General features: G+C 43.9%; 3 protein-coding genes across 4 annotated transcripts; all 3 read left to right on the top strand.

Moving 5' to 3' along the window:
• The first annotated feature begins 22 nt into the window (after positions 1–22).
• LOC136707332 (PX domain-containing protein 1-like) lies at positions 23–4526 on the top strand. 2 transcript variants are annotated; one of them, XM_066681327.1, is made up of 6 exons: positions 23–251; positions 655–870; positions 1163–1263; positions 2044–2128; positions 2227–2338; positions 3524–4526. In XM_066681327.1, exons 1-6 carry the CDS (start codon positions 197–199, stop codon positions 3711–3713), a joined length of 759 nt encoding a protein of 252 aa, XP_066537424.1. In that variant the 5' UTR covers positions 23–196; the 3' UTR covers positions 3714–4526. The 2 variants fall into 2 exon arrangements, with proteins under 2 accessions (XP_066537424.1, XP_066537425.1); XM_066681328.1 differs by having other exon boundaries at positions 25–251; positions 644–870; positions 3524–4523.
• A 187-nt stretch (positions 4527–4713) lies between these two features.
• opn4.1 (opsin 4.1) lies at positions 4714–7555 on the top strand. Its single transcript, XM_066681326.1, has one exon. The coding sequence runs from the start codon at positions 5371–5373 to the stop codon at positions 6868–6870; it is 1500 nt and encodes a 499-aa protein (XP_066537423.1). The 5' UTR covers positions 4714–5370; the 3' UTR covers positions 6871–7555.
• A 1601-nt stretch (positions 7556–9156) lies between these two features.
• tmem53 (transmembrane protein 53) lies at positions 9157–12338 on the top strand. The gene is made up of 3 exons (XM_066681772.1): positions 9157–9354; positions 11074–11177; positions 11329–12338. Exons 1-3 carry the CDS (start codon positions 9297–9299, stop codon positions 12025–12027), a joined length of 861 nt encoding a protein of 286 aa, XP_066537869.1. The 5' UTR covers positions 9157–9296; the 3' UTR covers positions 12028–12338.
• Positions 12339–16421: the final 4083 nt, after the last annotated feature.

Below are 16421 nucleotides of genomic sequence, written 5' to 3'. Positions count from 1 at the left end.
GGGTTTCTTCTGATATTGATCTTGATTTTCTTCTGAATTTGGTGAGCTGTTTGGTGAAGCTCTGAGGTGAACACTTGGTGGTGGGGCTCATTCAAAGGGTGTTGCTCGGTATGAAAAATAAATCTCAGCCCTAATCCAATTTAAAGGGGATTATTCTACCTGGGGTCTCACTGATTCACGTCAACACGGAGGGGGAATGCTGGAAGGCTTCCAAATTGCAATCACACCATATTTATGTGCCCCAATCATAGGTAAGACTGTATTTTTGTACAATTAATCCAAAATGGTCTGGGAGTCTAAAGGGAATGTACATAAATCTGCTTTAACCTCAATACAACGACGCTGTAAAGTTTTCCCCTCCCACAATTACACGAAGCTAAATTTGGCTTTATATTACTCAGCGTCTTCTTCTAAATCTCCGTTCCACCTTAAATGGCGCCTCAGTCGTAGAATATAACGGTCACAGATATTTTCCGCGCGGCGGCGTTTAAGGTGGAATGTATCATTCGAATAAGAAACTTATCAGCTAGCATGAAAGTGTGGAGTCGTCTGGTTTAGCGGCCGCTATAACTAGTTTGTCGTATTGTTTGTTATATCGGTTATAAAGTAAGTTTTCTGTGTCTTCTTAACATTTGAAACCGAGTGTTTCTAAAGGAGAAGGGGAACGTCGCCAGATGGAGGGAAGCTCTCCTCAGGAGGAGGACAAAAAGGAAGAGAAACAGAGGAAAGAGGAGCTGAGGACTCAGGAGAAACCAAAAAGAAGGAACTCAGAGTTAGAGAGAGAGGTGGAGAGACTGTGGACGGAGTTATCAGCAGTAACATCGTCTGCTCCAGGAGATGGAGGGACGGTTGAAACCTCGGTGCTGGAGGGTAGGTTCTGTTTTCAATGCCTGATGGGTTGTTATCTATCTGTAAAATAATCTAATGATTAAACAGTGAACTTGGACTTGTCCTACTGATGTCCTACTGGAAACTAAGTTAACTAGTTACCTCAAACAATGACCAATAACATCATTTATAGTAGTTAGAAACCATCAGCTTTTAGTGCTAATTGTTCTAATGGTCTTAATTGTGGGTTTTTCTTTTTCTTTTCTTTTTTTTTTACAGTCATAAGTGTGATTGATCTTGGACTAAAACTTGATTAAATTTTCCCCACTTTCAGCCCTTCAGAGGATAAGAGAATCAGAGAAAAATGCAGATGAAGAAACCAGGTTGTCTGAAGTGGAAGGAATACTACGGGATATAATCAGCATGTCCCGTAAGGTATGGGTACATGTGTTGAATTTAAAAACATTTAGAAATATATATTTAAAAATAGAAACAGATGATAGGTTAACTGGATAGATGGTTACATTCAAAGAATAAAAAAAGTGAGGGGGGGGCAGTATTATTGTGTATTCATGTATATTTGTACACCACATATTTTTTATATAAATATATTAATGAATTTTACATATATGTGTTACTTATGGTGACCAGACGTCCTCTTTTACCCGGACATGTCCTCTTTTTTAGACTTAAAAAAATGTCCGGGCGGAATTTCACAAACGTCACAAAAAAACTGGGTCAGTTGGTAAAGGCCCGGGAGACAGCTGGGCCCTAAAAAGGGGCTGCTAGGATAAAAAGTGGGCCATGACATGCCATGGATTTTTGGGAGGCATTAACTGAATAAATTTCACAAAAATTTTGTTTTTCTAGCGCTTACATAGAACTTAGAGAAGCGCTTTGTTCACAAACTAGTCCCGCCCTCCCCTACTCCGATTGGTTCGCTTGAGTGAGAAGGGGGCGTGGTGAAGTAGCCTAAAATATTCTGATTGGACGGTCTGACTGTAGAGCTACCGGTATTGGTCGATAACCTTCTCTGTAAATATTTAATTGGTCAGTCTGCACATCAGTAGTCGCCCACCCCCCTCTCAGATCTGGTCACCCTAGTGTTACTGTATTAGTGTGTATGTGTATTATTAAAAAAAACGTATTATATTCATGTTTTAAAATTGATTAAATTCTTATATTATTAATTATTAATTACACTTCTCGCCCTAGTATTCCCAGTCTGAGGCAATGATGACATTTTTTCACGGGACCTCTTTCGACTCGATTCAGCCGTTCAGTCCTGTCACAGTGGCAGGTTTGCCTTTCATGTTGCTTTTTTTAAAAATATTTTAATTAATAAAATGTAATTTTTTTTAATCAATGTCAGTATTACTGTGGTGTAATCCTCTTTAGATATATGGAGGTCTAATGGATTCTGCTTGGCCAATACTGAGACTATACTGTATGATGCACACTTATCAAAGCCAAGTGAGAAATCACTCACTGTCCACACTGGCAGGGGCAGGTAAGACCAATTACAATCTGTTACGTGAAATCAGCAGTGTTTAATTAAATTAAATTGAGTGAGTGTGTGAAATATGAGCTCCGATGTAGGACAGGGTTTTCAGCCTTTTCTGCTACTCACAGAATATCATTAAATAGCGTGCGGAAATGCTTTTTACTCCTTCTAATGTATGGGTGCCTACAGCTGTAACGTGTAGATCATACAGTATTGAGAGGTTAGGCTAAACTGAGCTTGTTAAATACCAGAAATCATTGGCAAATGATGGTGGTCTAACTGGTCTAATACAATTTTACACCAGTCAAGTGTGTAAGAGTGAATTAAATTTAAGTCAGGGGAGTGGAACCTCTATTAACGAGCGCCTCTACTAACGAACTTTCCAACATACGAACCGGGCATTTGAATATTTTTTGCCTCTACCAACGAACCACGACTCTAGAAACGAACCCGAGCCTCCTCCGAGCCGGCAGCTGGAAATGGCCACTGACCCCAATAGGCGAGTCTCGCAGCGCCCAGACTTGAGTGAGCTTTTAAGATTAGCACATTGTAGCTTTAGCAATTTAGCATTAGTGTAAATAGCAGACATCTAAATTCGTGCTAAGTTAAGCCGTATCTACGCTTCGTCTCCCCACATTCACCACCTACTCTCCGTTATTCCCCCCACCCCCCACCTCCCGTCATACAGCCAGTGCCTGTGTTACTCCTCCAGCCAGTCGTCACATCTTCAAGGTAGCGATGTGTAACCACTTACAACTTTATTATTTCTTTTTTATTACTGTTACCACTGTATTTTTCTTTTATTTTTAGTAACGCTACATGTATTTTTTTACTAATTTGAGAGTGTTGTAAACATATATCAGTGCAGAAAGGGTGACTTTCGGGGTGGGGGCTGGAACGCATTAATTGCTTTTCCATTATTTTAAATGGGGAAAATTGACTCGAGAAACGAACTTTTCCACTTAGGAACCGGGTCACGGAACGGATCAAGTTCATAGGCAGAGGTTCCACTGTATTTCATTTCTAGAGGCAAGGGCTAAAAATAGACAAAAATACTCTGTGTTCCTTTGTTTTTTTTTCATCTTATAGTATCCCACATTTTTAAACCTTGCTGTAGGAGATGAATTCCAAAATTTAAGACTAAAATGGGATCAGTGTGTACTACTTAATGTTTTTTGCTCGTTCCCCAAGCTCTCAGGTGCTGAGAAGAACCCACGTAAGACACGAGGACAGACTGAATTTGAATAAAGGACCTACACCTTTAAACTCTGCTGAAAATGGATTTCGAGATATAGATCATACTGCCACCAAACCTCAAAGCTGCACCAACGACTTGTCTTACCTACAGTTAGAGGTTTGTGAGACTGATATCCTGGAATGACATGACATGCATAAACTAGTGTGCTTTCAAAATAAAAATACAACAACAGCCTTTATTTTATTCACTACATGTCCAAAATTGTGTAGACACCTTAAATGAGTAATTTCGGCTTTAATTTGCACTCATTGATGATACAAACATTGGACTGTGCACAAACCATTTGTACAATCTCTATATAAAAGAGCACCAGCTCATACAAAAGGATGTTCTGGATATGAGCCTAAGGTCACCCAGTGCCAAGTGACTGGGGGGTAGAAAAAACCTTCCTGAATTCAGCTGTGGATATGTAACACTGTGTTCTCTGGAGCAATGGAGCTCCATCCAATATGGCTGAGATGAGTTGGATTGGTGTTTGAGATCCAGAACTAATCACTGAGTTCAGTAAGGTTCCGACGTCTGGACTTAAGTCTTTCAGAGCAATAACCAACACATGGGATTTGGTAAATTGGTGCTAGAGCTTCAGAACTAACTATTATCCATTATCATTACCTTGCCTGCAATTGGATTCTCACAGCTATGTTCCAATATCTAGGGTCCAGCCTTCCCAGAAGCTCTGATCTTTATCTATATATCTAATGAGCTTTGATATCTGTATTTCTAATGAAACCTTAAGCAAGCAGGTGTCTCCAGACGTTTGTCCAGACGTTTGATCAGATTCACTTCATATTTTTGTAACTTTCAAAAGAGATGTTAAGTTTTGTTTGGGATTTGAGGTGATGAAGGTGCTAGTTTGTAAAATGGCTTTAAAATCAGAAGATGCCTAAAAATAATAAAAAAACAGTGTTCCCAGTTTATTTCTGTACACTCGGATTTCATTATGAAACAATAAATATATATATTACTAACTCAAAACTATCCACTGTCACTGTTTTCTGTGATGAGAAGTTGAAATCCCTACTGTGAGGCAGAAGAGAAGTTGGCCATTGCTTACATGGAGAAGACGGGAATTGGTTCATTCATTTCAGGTCACTGAGCACTTTGCCAGGATGAAGGATATTGGTCATTGGAACAAACAGTGTGTTCTACAATTTTACACCCTGCGCGATTGATTTTCCTCAAAGCAGCTGCTCAGATCGTCCATTATGTTTCATTAGAGGTAAAAAAGAAAAGTGTTGTTTCTCCATGTGGACCACTGCAGGGCCACTGGGTTATCCAGTTCACGAAAAGTGGTCACATTTATTCAGTTAATGCCTCCCAAAAATCCATGGCATGTCATGGCCCACTTTTTATCCTAGCAGCCCCTTTTTAGGGCCCAGCTGTCTCCCGGGCCTTTACCAACTGACCCAGTTGAGTTTAGGGGAAGCTTGGCAGGGCATCAACTCAAGCTGAATATTGAAGGGGAATATTCAGTAAGGGGGTCACTAATGGTCTGCTTAGATGGAGCTGATCCTTCTGTCTGCTGCTATTTTGAAAACAGATGTGAAACCAGTCCAGAGGACAGGGGATCAATAATGTCCTTTGTGGACCGATCAATGTACATATAAAAAGCTAATGCTAGTCACAGTTAATCCCAGAATGATCGAGGGAGGAGGTTACCGACTTCGCAACAAGCAATGCCATGCAGTTTTGATACTCTCGACTCTGTTGTTCTTCTGGCAAACAAGGAAAATTACTTTAATGCTCCCTGGTGAATCCTCGAAAGATCGAGACCCAAGCCATGAGCCTTCACTCAGCTCAGAGAGGGCATCTCTGTCATCCCAGCGAATCCAACTGCACAGCCGTGTTCAAAGATTCCCTGAATGCCCACACGCACAAGTCTCTACATGCACCTTTCCATGGGCCGACCAACAGCCACCACCACCACCATGAGCCCCCTCACCCCTTTCCCACTGTGGATGTTCCAGACCATGCTCACTACATCATCGGCTCAGTCATCCTTATGGTGGGTGTCACGGGAGTGATTGGTAATGCTCTGGTCATCTATGTCTTCTGCCGCAGCCGATCCCTCCGCACCTCAGGCAACATGCTGGTGGTCAACCTGGCTGTGGCCGACTTCTTCATGTCCCTCACCCAGTCGCCTGTCTTCTTTGTGGCCAGCCTCCATGGGCGCTGGGTGTTTGGGGAGACTGCTTGCGAGCTCTATGCCTTCTGTGGAGGCTTGTTTGGGATCTGCTCCATGATGACCTTGACAGCAATAGCCATAGATCGCTGCCTTGCCATCACCCGGCCTCTAGCTTTGCTGGGCAAGGTGACCCGCAGCTGGGCAGGGGCCGTGCTTGCTCTGGTGTGGCTCTACTCCCTAGGCTGGAGTTTACCGCCATTCTTTGGCTGGAGTGCCTACGTCCCAGAGGGTCTGCAGACGTCGTGCTCTTGGGACTACATGTCTTTCACGCCATCAGTACGTGCCTACACAATCCTGCTGTTCCTTTTCGTCTTCTTCATTCCGCTGGGAATTATCTGCGGTTGCTACCTGGCCATTTTTCAAGCCATCAGATCGGCTCGGCAAGAGGTGAAAGAGCTGGACTCTGGGGAGACGCACAAAATGTATGAGCGCATGCGGAGTGAATGGAAGATGGCCAAAGTGGCACTGCTTGTTATATTCCTCTTTGTGATCTCCTGGTCGCCTTATTCCATCGTGGCTCTCACTGCCACTGCTGGCTATGCCCACCTCTTTACCCCGTACATGAACTCGGTGCCTGCGGTGATTGCCAAGGCTTCTGCCATCCACAACCCAATAATCTACGCCATCACCCACCCCAAGTACAGAGCAGCCATTGCCCGATATATTCCCATTCTCCGTAGCGTTATGTGTGTTGCTGAGAAGGACATGCGTTCCTCCTTTAGCTCTGTCAGCAGCTCCTCTTCTCGCAAGCCCACCCTCACCAGTCAGTGCTCCCTGGGTATCTGCATTGGGAATGCTTCCCGTGCAAACGGGAAGACCCGACTGGCCTCGGACACCGAATCCTGTTGGACGGAGAGTGAGGCGGATAGCTCCAGTGTCAACTCATTGCCCTTTGCCCGACGGGTGTCTACAGAGGTTTCTACAGACATTGCCATTCCTCCACAGCAAGCTATCACCAGCAGTGGCTGTGAACAGAGAGAGGAGAAGGCTGAAATAGTAGGTCACATACCTATACCGTCCATCACTCTGGAACCAGATGTGTCTGATGGAAACATGCTTTCTGACGGTAAAATTTTCCTCCTGTCAGGTAACTGACTAAGGATCTCTCAAAGTGCAAAACTTTGGTCTAGGTCTTCCTTTAGATTTGACATCCTTCATTCACTGTGTGGCACTGTAGTCTCTCTTCAAATTCACACATTGTAACTCTAGTTCTTGCCTTATCCTCTTGCTTGGACTTTTACAATGCCCTCTTTTAACCACCTGCCATCCAAAACACTGCACTATATCCAAAACTCTGCAGCTAATGCACTTACATTTACCAAACCATAAACCCATATCGCACCAACTCAACTGTACTTAGCAACCACTGTTGTACCTTTTAAAGGTATATTTACACTCTTTGTACCTTTAGCGACCAATAATGTACCTCTACTGTATCTTTTTTTTTCTGAGAGTGTGGCATAATCTCCCACAGAGTCTTCGTTGCACCGTCCCATCACAGCTTTCAAATCTCAGTTAAAGACCCACCTCTTTTTCTGGTCCTGTCCGTGTCATGCTACTCTCCTCTTTTCCCTTCATTTTTGTTTTGTTTTATTTATTCCTTTATATATTTACATGTCCTTTTTTCACCTGTGCCACCATTTGATTGTAAAGTGACTTTGAGCTTTTTAACAGTGCTCTATATACTACACGGTGTTTAAATCTTGGGATGTTGACTTAAAGATTGTGGGTATTTTCTTGGAATGTATAAAGCTCTATTAACATTTTAGGGCTGGTTTGCCACTACAAGATTAATCATAAATGTAGGCTAGCAAGGATTTAAATGGAGAATGATGTTAAATAATCTTAATCCATGTCCATGTGAGTCTTGTACTGTATTACATCATGAATAAACGTTCTATACTTTCATTCTCTTCGTAACCCATGTGATGTAACGCTGTTCTGTGCAAGTCTGATGTTTTCTCTATTTTATAAAATTATTATAAAACAATTAATTAAAAAATGTCAGTCATAACCAAAACACTCCTTGTTAAATAACAGTGTGAATATTTAATCAAATACAGAAACATTAACATTCTGATGTCACACTATACCCTACCCCTGCGATTAGTGAGGTCACCTACTTTAAGATGCACCCATTGGTGATCCAGGTGTTCAGTTACGTAAACACTTCTTTATTTACTTCTTTTTTAAAAAAGGCACTGAACAGGGGCAATATATTGTGACAGTCAGTAGCAGCTGCACATAATGACACCATGCCAAATGCTAAATTTATACTAGAGGAATACAAAGGCCTGATTGTACCGGGGTGTGGAGCAGTAAAACTGGAGTAATGGAATTCCATTCGTTTACCTTTAGGATGTGGTTGAGTGGCTCTTGTGATATAAAAATAATTGTTCCAACATCTAGTGTAAATTTTTTCTGGAAGAAAAGATGCAGCTCCTACAGCAAAAAAAAAAAAAAAAAAAAACGATTTCAGGAGGAATATTATGTACACTCCTGGGCAAAAAAAACCATCTTGGACCAAGCAAAACATGACCAAACAAAGGACTGAATACTGCCCCCCTGTGGTGCCGGCCCAAAAGGTGAGTGAGTGAGTGAGTGAGTGAGTTACACGCCAGTTTGTTGAGGTGTTCTGCAATCAAATATATCATTGTAAGAAGTGAGAAAAATCTGATGTATTGTATGGCCATTGATAGGTATTAAGATTAATATTTGTTAATAAATGTCCTAATAATTAAAATAAAACTAGGTAGAATTTGGTAATTTTGGTCGCGGGGCTTTTGCAGAATCAAATCAAATCAAATTTATTTATATAGCGCTTTTCACAACTGATGTTGTCACAAAGCAGCTTCACAGAATTCCAGTAAGACAAGATTTGACATGAAATGTAAAGACAAATGTAAAACCCTCAAGTGAGCAAGCCAGGGGCGACAGTGGCAAGGAAAAACTCCCCCAGCTGAGGAAGAAACCTTGGGAGGAACCAAGGCTCACAAGGGGTGACCCATCCTCCTCTGGTCAATCTACTGGTGATGATAGTTAGTAGTCCATGAGAACTTCAGTGTAGGAATGTACTTTACATTTAGAGTACTGTCCTAAAATCAAGGGAGAGGAAGAATGGAGGGGGTTTGGTTTCCTACTGTCCTCCAAATGTTACATAGTGCAGTCTCTGCAGTGCTGGTCAGTGAACAGATAATGAAGTTGTAATTTTATGGTAAATTACGATCTAGTATTCATTTAACACATTATATAATAAAAACATATTACCAAAATAATAAGTGAACACATTATAGAAAACAAAAATATACGTAAAAAAAAGTTGTCTGTGTGTGTGCATTAAGTGTGTGTGTAAAAGTAATGTCATCGCTGATGAGTGTAGGGCGGAAGTGCTGGTAATGTGCTGTATCTGCTCTTCATCCCTCTGCGTCTCCGTCTCAGAGAGACCGTTCAGACCAGGTCTAAGCGCTTTATTGATGGAAGAGGGGCAGAGGCGGTGATACAAACCGGCTCAGAGACTCAGGATGGGAGATGATGATGGAATAGACTACAACATCGTCTTCCCAGAGCCTCAGATCTCGGGTAAGAGCGTATGTTTTAGAGCTGTAGCTAACAGTAGCCTGGGTGTGTTCCAAACGGCTTCATACTCCCTACGTACTGCAGCGTGTGAGATACCTGAGGTGTTCTGTTACCATTACTGTGTACTGTATGTCCGTTGAGAAGTCGAAATGCCTTTATTCTAGATTTACTGGTCATATTCTAGGTGTATTGTTCATAGCGTCCGTTATTTAAAGCCGTGAGTAGTGCACTACGTAGAGAGCATGGAGACAAATTGGAACGCACCCCTTAACCAGCGGTAGACCGTGGGTAACGCTAGCTGCTGTGTTGTGGTTACTCCCGAACGGTTAAACTGCTCCAGTGCTGTTCACTGCTAACAGTGACGTTACTGACATCCGTTTATTTAACCAAACACATGAATGAACTAAACCCCATCGCGTGTTCAGTCCTGAACGTATAGAGCGGAGGTAATGTGAGGAGGTTTCTCAAAATCATGACTTAGTGTCTTATAATAATGATTTAACAACTCATAATGATGAAAATCTCATTGTAAGGACTTGGTATCTATTAAAAACCAGAACGTTTATCAGAAGTGTTTATTATATCGAAGTAATGAGAAATGTCTCACACTTCCCAGCTGCACTTGCTCTCTCAATGAGATCCTGTGAAATAAAGACAGCACGTGTCATAGCAATGACTTATTCGCTCTTAAGAATAACTGAATATGTCATAATAGTGACGTAGTATCTCACAGTTTTGACTGGGTATCTCATAATATTGGTATCTCAGAGTTATAACTGGATTTCTCAGTTATGATTGGATGTCTCATAATAATGACTTAGTATCTCACAGTTGTTACTGGATATCTCATAATAATGATTTAATATCTCATAGTTATGACTCCATATCTCATAGTAATGACTTGTCACACAGCTCCAGGGACCGGTGGGTTCGATTCCTGCTCCGGGTGGCTGTCTGTGAGGAGTGTGGTGTGTTCTCCCTGTGTCTGCGTGGGTTTCCTCCGGGTGACTGTCTGTGAAGAGTGTGGTGTGTTCTCCCTGTGTCTGCGTGGGTTTCCTCCGGGTGGCTGTCTGTGAGGAGTGTGGTGTGTTCTCCCTGTGTCTGCGTGGGTTTCCTCCGGGTGACTGTCTGTGAAGAGTGTGGTGTGTTCTCCCTGTGTCTGCGTGGGTTTCCTCCGGGTGACTGTCTGTGAGGAGTGTGGTGTGTTCTCTCTGTGTCTGCGTGGGTTTCCTCCGGGTGACTGTCTGTGAGGAGTGTGGTGTGTTCTCTCTGTGTCTGTGTGGGTTTCCTCCGGGTGACTGTCTGTGAAGAGTGTGGTGTGTTCTCCCTGTGACTGGGAGTGGGATGGGTTTCCTCCGGGTGCTCCGGTTTCCTCCCACGGTCCAAAAACACACGTTGGTAGGTGGATTGGCGACTCAAAAGTGTCCGTAGGTGTGAGTGGATGCATGAATGTGTGTCACCCTAATAAGGACTGGCGCCCCCTCCAGGGTGTGCTCCTGCCTTGCGCACAGTGATTCTGGGAAGGCTTTGGAAGGAAGGACCCTGAACAGGATAAGCAGTTACAGACAATGAACAAATGAATGAATAATAAAATTGTAGATAATTTACTCCTAAACTTTAACTACATATGTGGCTTGTTTGATTGGCAGCAGGGTTGGCACTGCTTTGTTTGCTGAGCTCTGTTGCCAAACTGCCTTCAGTTTTATTCTTTTCTACCGGCAGAGAGACACTGGCATGGGTCAAAGGAGCCGGTTGTCATTCTTTTAGGCTGGGCTGGCTGCAGAGACAAGCACCTCTCTAAGTACAGCTCCATTTATAATACGCAGGTGAGTACCGAGTTTTAAGCGAATTATATCTCTGGAAGGTTACATTTTTCCAAAAGTGAATTCTGCCATGTTAAGGTGCACCCCTTTCTGGCACAGGTGTTCCATTTAACCATCAGTATGTGTTTGCTAATGTGTACGTCTCAATTTTCAGGGATGTGTGACTATTCGCTACACCGCGCCCCTGAAGACAGTGTTCATCTCGGAATCGTTCGGATACAAGGAGCTGAGGAGCACAGCTCACAAGCTGCTGGAGATACTGTACGACTACGAGGTGGAGAACAACCCCATCTTCTTCCACGTGTTCAGTAACGGTGGCTTCATGCTTTACCGCTACATGGTGGAGCTCCTGCAGAACCACAAGCAGTTCGGCTCTCTGTGTGTGGTGGGCACGGTGGTGGACAGTGCTCCAGGGAGCCAGAATGTAAGGGGGGCTCTCCGGGCCCTCAAGACCACGCTGGGCCCAAATGTGAATGTGCTGCTGCGGTGCTTCCTCCTGGTTCTGTTCGCTGTGATGGTGGTCCTGCTCAGGGTCGTCCTGTACCCGGTGACCAAATACTTCCACAAGAACCACTACGACGCCATGATGGAGCGCCCAGCTCCCTGGCCTCAGATGTACCTCTACTCCAGGGCGGACCGGGTGATCAGGCACAGGGATGTGGAGCAGATGGTCCGAGCTCTGCAGGAGAAAGGCCTGTCCGTGGAGAGCTTCGACTTCATCACGCCGGCCCATGTGAGCCTCTACAGAGACTGTCCCGAGGACTACTCCAACAGGTGCCACAACTTCCTGAGCAGCTGCATGGCCAACTCCCAGGGGACCCCAACGCAAAAGCGCTTCCAAGTTCAGCACTGACTGTGTGAGCTTCTCGCACGGCCCTGACACCCTTCGTGATTCTGGAACTACTGTGTGTGCAAACCACCATATTTGTATAGGTACTACTGATCCACCTTCTATAAATCTTTAAGTGAATCTATTCCAGGTCAAGCTGACTTCTGGTATGTTCTGTGTTTTTGTCTGGTACTGTGAATTCGAAACTAATTTAACATAATTTAAGCATACTAAAATTTACACTGCTATAGATTGTAATCAACTGGTTTATGTATTTGACTTACGTGCCTTCCTGAAATAAAGACCCAAACTCATTTGTGTTACCACAGCTTGGTGTAACATTGGGCTGAAAATTCAAGTTCTGCCTATATTCATTCACTCACTCATTCATTCATTCATTTTCTGTAAATACTTCATCTTATTCAGGGCTGCATTGGGCCCAGAGCCTACCTTGAATCATTGGAAACACCTGTGACAGTTTCACACTCACTCAGTCACTCTCACCTGTGGACTATTTCACACACTCATTCAGTCACTCTCACCTGTGGACAATTTCACACACTCATTCAGTCACTCTCACCTGTGGACAATTTCACACTCATTCAGTCACTCTCACCTGTGGACAATTTCACACACTCATTCAGTCACTCTCACCTGTGGACAATTTCACACACTCATTCAGTCACTCTCACCTGTGGACAATTTCACACTCATTCAGTCACTCTCACCTGTGGACAATTTCACACTCATTCAGTCACTCTCACCTGTGGACAATTTCACACACTCATTCAGTCACTCTCACCTGTGGACAATTTCACACACTCATTCAGTCCCTCTCACCTGTGGACAATTTCACACACTCATTCAGTCACTCTCACCTGTGGACAATTTCACACACTCATTCAGTCACTCTCACCTGTGGACAATTTCACACACTCATTCAGTCACTCTCACCTGTGGATAGTTTCACACACTCATTCAGTCACTCTCACCTGTGGATAGTTTTACACACTCATTCAGTCACTCTCACCTGTGGACAATTTTACACACTCACTCAGTCACTCTCACCTGTGGACAATTTCACACACTCATTCAGTCACTCTCACCTGTGGATAGTTTCACACACTCATTCAGTCACTCTCACCTGTGGATAGTTTCACACACTCATTCAGTCACTCTCACCTGTGGATAGTTTCACACACTCATTCAGTCACTCTCACCTGTGGATAGTTTCACACACTCATCCAGTCACTCTCACCTGTGGACAATTTTACACACTCACTCAGTCACTCTCACCTGTGGACATTTTCAAACACTCATTCAGTCACTCTCACCTGTGGACAATTTAACACACTCACCCAGTCACTCTCACCTGTGGACAATTTCACACACTCATTCAGTCACTTTCACCTGTGGACAATTTAACACACTCACCCAGTCACTCTCACCTGTGGACAATTTCACACACTCACCCAGTCACTCTAACCTGTGGACAATTTCACACACTCATTCAGTCACTCACACCTGTGGACAATTTCACACACTCAGTCACTCTCACCTGTGGACAGTTTCACACACTCATCCAGTCACTCTCACCTGTGGACAGTTTCACACACTCATCCAGTCACTCTCACCTGTGGACAATTTCACACACTCATTCAGTCACTCTCACCTGTGGACAATTTTACACACTCACTCAGTCACTCTCACCTGTGGACAATTTTACACACTCACTCAGTCACTCTCACCTGTGGACATTTTCACACACTCATTCAGTCACTCTCACCTGTGGACAATTTCACACACTCATTCAGTCACTCTCACCTGTGGATAGTTTCACACACTCATTCAGTCACTCTCACCTGTGGATAGTTTCACACACTCATCCAGTCACTCTCACCTGTGGACAATTTTACACACTCACTCAGTCACTCTCACCTGTGGACATTTTCACACACTCATTCAGTCACTCTCACCTGTGGACAATTTCACACACTCATTCAGTCACTTTCACCTGTGGAGAATTTAACAAACTCATTCAGTCCCTCTCACCTGTGGACAATTTCACACTCATTCAGTCACTCTCACCTGTGGATAGTTTCACACACTCATTCAGTCACTCTCACCTGTGGATAGTTTCACACACTCATCCAGTCACTCTCACCTGTGGACAATTTCACACACTCATTCAGTCCCTCTCACCTGTGGACAATTTCACACACTCATTCAGTCACTCTCACCTGTGGATAGTTTCACACACTCATTCAGTCACTCTCACCTGTGGATAGTTTCACACACTCATCCAGTCACTCTCACCTGTGGACAATTTTACACACTCACTCAGTCACTCTCACCTGTGGACATTTTCACACACTCATTCAGTCACTCTCACCTGTGGACAATTTCACACACTCATTCAGTCACTTTCACCTGTGGAGAATTTAACAAACTCATTCAGTCCCTCTCACCTGTGGACAATTTCACACACTCACCCAGTCACTCTAACCTGTGGACAATTTCACACACTCATTCAGTCACTCACACCTGTGGACAATTTCACACACTCAGTCACTCTCACCTGTGGACAGTTTCACACACTCATCCAGTCACTCTCACCTGTGGACAGTTTCACACACTCATCCAGTCACTCTCACCTGTGGACAATTTCACACACTCATTCAGTCACTCTCACCTGTGGACAATTTCACACACTCATTCAGTCACTCTCACCTGTGGACAATTTCACACACTCATTCAGTCACTCACACCTGTGGACAATTTCACACACTCACCCAGTCACTCTAACCTGTGGACAGTTTCACACACTCATTCAGTCACTCTCACCTGTGGACAATTTCACACACATACACAACCAGTCACTTTCACCTGTGGACAATTTCACACACTCATGCAGTCACTCTCACCTGTGGACAATTTCACACACTCACTCAGTCCCTCTCACCTGTGGACAATTTCACACACTCATTCAGTCACTCTCACCTGTGGACAATTTCACACACTCATGCAGTCACTCTCACCTGTGGACAATTTCACACACTCACTCAGTCCCTCTCACCTGTGGACAATTTCACACACTCATTCAGTCCCTCTCACCTGTGGACAATTTCACACACTCATTCAGTCACTCTCACCTGTGGACAATTTCACACACACACTCAGTCACTCTCACCTGTGAACAATTTAACAAACTCACCCAGTCACTCTCACCTGTGGACAATTTCACACACTCACCCAGTCACTCTAACCTGTGGACAATTTCACACACTCATTCAGTCACTCACACCTGTGGACAATTTCACACACTCAGTCACTCTCACCTGTGGACAGTTTCACACACTCATCCAGTCACTCTCACCTGTGGACAGTTTCACACACTCATCCAGTCACTCTCACCTGTGGACAATTTCACACACTCATTCAGTCACTCTCACCTGTGGACAATTTCACACACTCATTCCGTCACTCTCACCTGTGGACAATTTCACACACTCATGCAGTCACTCACACCTGTGGACAATTTCACACACTCACCCAGTCACTCTAACCTGTGGACAGTTTCACACACTCATTCAGTCACTCTCACCTGTGGACAATTTCACACACATACACAACCAGTCACTCTCACCTGTGGACAATTTCACACACTCACTCAGTCCCTCTCACCTGTGGACAATTTCACACACTCATTCAGTCACTCTCACCTGTGGACAATTTCACACTCATTCAGTCACTCTCAACTGTGGACAATTTCACACACTCATGCAGTCACTCTCACCTGTGGACAATTTCACACACTCACTCAGTCCCTCTCACCTGTGGACAATTTCACACACTCATTCAGTCCCTCTCACCTGTGGACAATTTCACACACTCATCCAGTCACTCTCACCTGTGGACAATTTTACACACACACTCAGTCACTCTCACCTGTGGACAATTTCACACACTCATTCAGTCCCTCTCACCTGTGGACAATTTCACACACTCACTCAGTCCCTCTCACCTGTGGACAATTTCACACACTCACTCAGTCACTCTCACCTGTGGACAATTTCACACACTCATCCAGTCACTCTCACCTGTGGACAATTTTACACACACACTCAGTCACTCTCACCTGTGGACAATTTCACACACTCATTCAGTCCCTCTCACCTGTGGACAATTTCACACACTCATGCAGTCACTCTCACCTGTGGACAATTTCACACACTCACTTAGTCCCTCTCACCTGTGGACAATTTCACACACACACTCAGTCACTCTCACCTGTGGACAATTTCACACACTCACTCAGTCCCTCTCACCTGTGGACAATTTCACACACTCACTCAGTCACTCTCACCTGTGGAAAATTTTACACACACTCAGTCACTCTCACCTGTGGACAATTTCAC

Source organism: Hoplias malabaricus, chromosome 9, assembly GCF_029633855.1.
Source record: "Hoplias malabaricus isolate fHopMal1 chromosome 9, fHopMal1.hap1, whole genome shotgun sequence".
NCBI lineage: Eukaryota > Metazoa > Chordata > Actinopteri > Characiformes > Erythrinidae > Hoplias > Hoplias malabaricus.
Note: the sequence above shows the minus strand (reverse complement) of the source record. Positions and strands in the feature narration are given on the sequence as shown.

Coding starts and splice junctions, on each gene's coding strand:
- LOC136707332 (XM_066681327.1), top strand. CDS start 197: ATGCTGGAAGGCTTCCAAATTGCAATCACACCATATTTATGTGCCCCA. Junction 2,129..2,226: donor CAGTCCTGTCACAGTGGCAG/GTTTGCCTTTCA, acceptor AATCCTCTTTAG/ATATATGGAGGTCTAATGGA. Junction 2,339..3,523: donor GTCCACACTGGCAGGGGCAG/GTAAGACCAATT, acceptor TCGTTCCCCAAG/CTCTCAGGTGCTGAGAAGAA.
- opn4.1 (XM_066681326.1), top strand. CDS start 5,371: ATGAGCCTTCACTCAGCTCAGAGAGGGCATCTCTGTCATCCCAGCGAA.
- tmem53 (XM_066681772.1), top strand. CDS start 9,297: ATGGGAGATGATGATGGAATAGACTACAACATCGTCTTCCCAGAGCCT. Junction 9,355..11,073: donor CCCAGAGCCTCAGATCTCGG/GTAAGAGCGTAT, acceptor TTCTACCGGCAG/AGAGACACTGGCATGGGTCA. Junction 11,178..11,328: donor GCTCCATTTATAATACGCAG/GTGAGTACCGAG, acceptor CTCAATTTTCAG/GGATGTGTGACTATTCGCTA.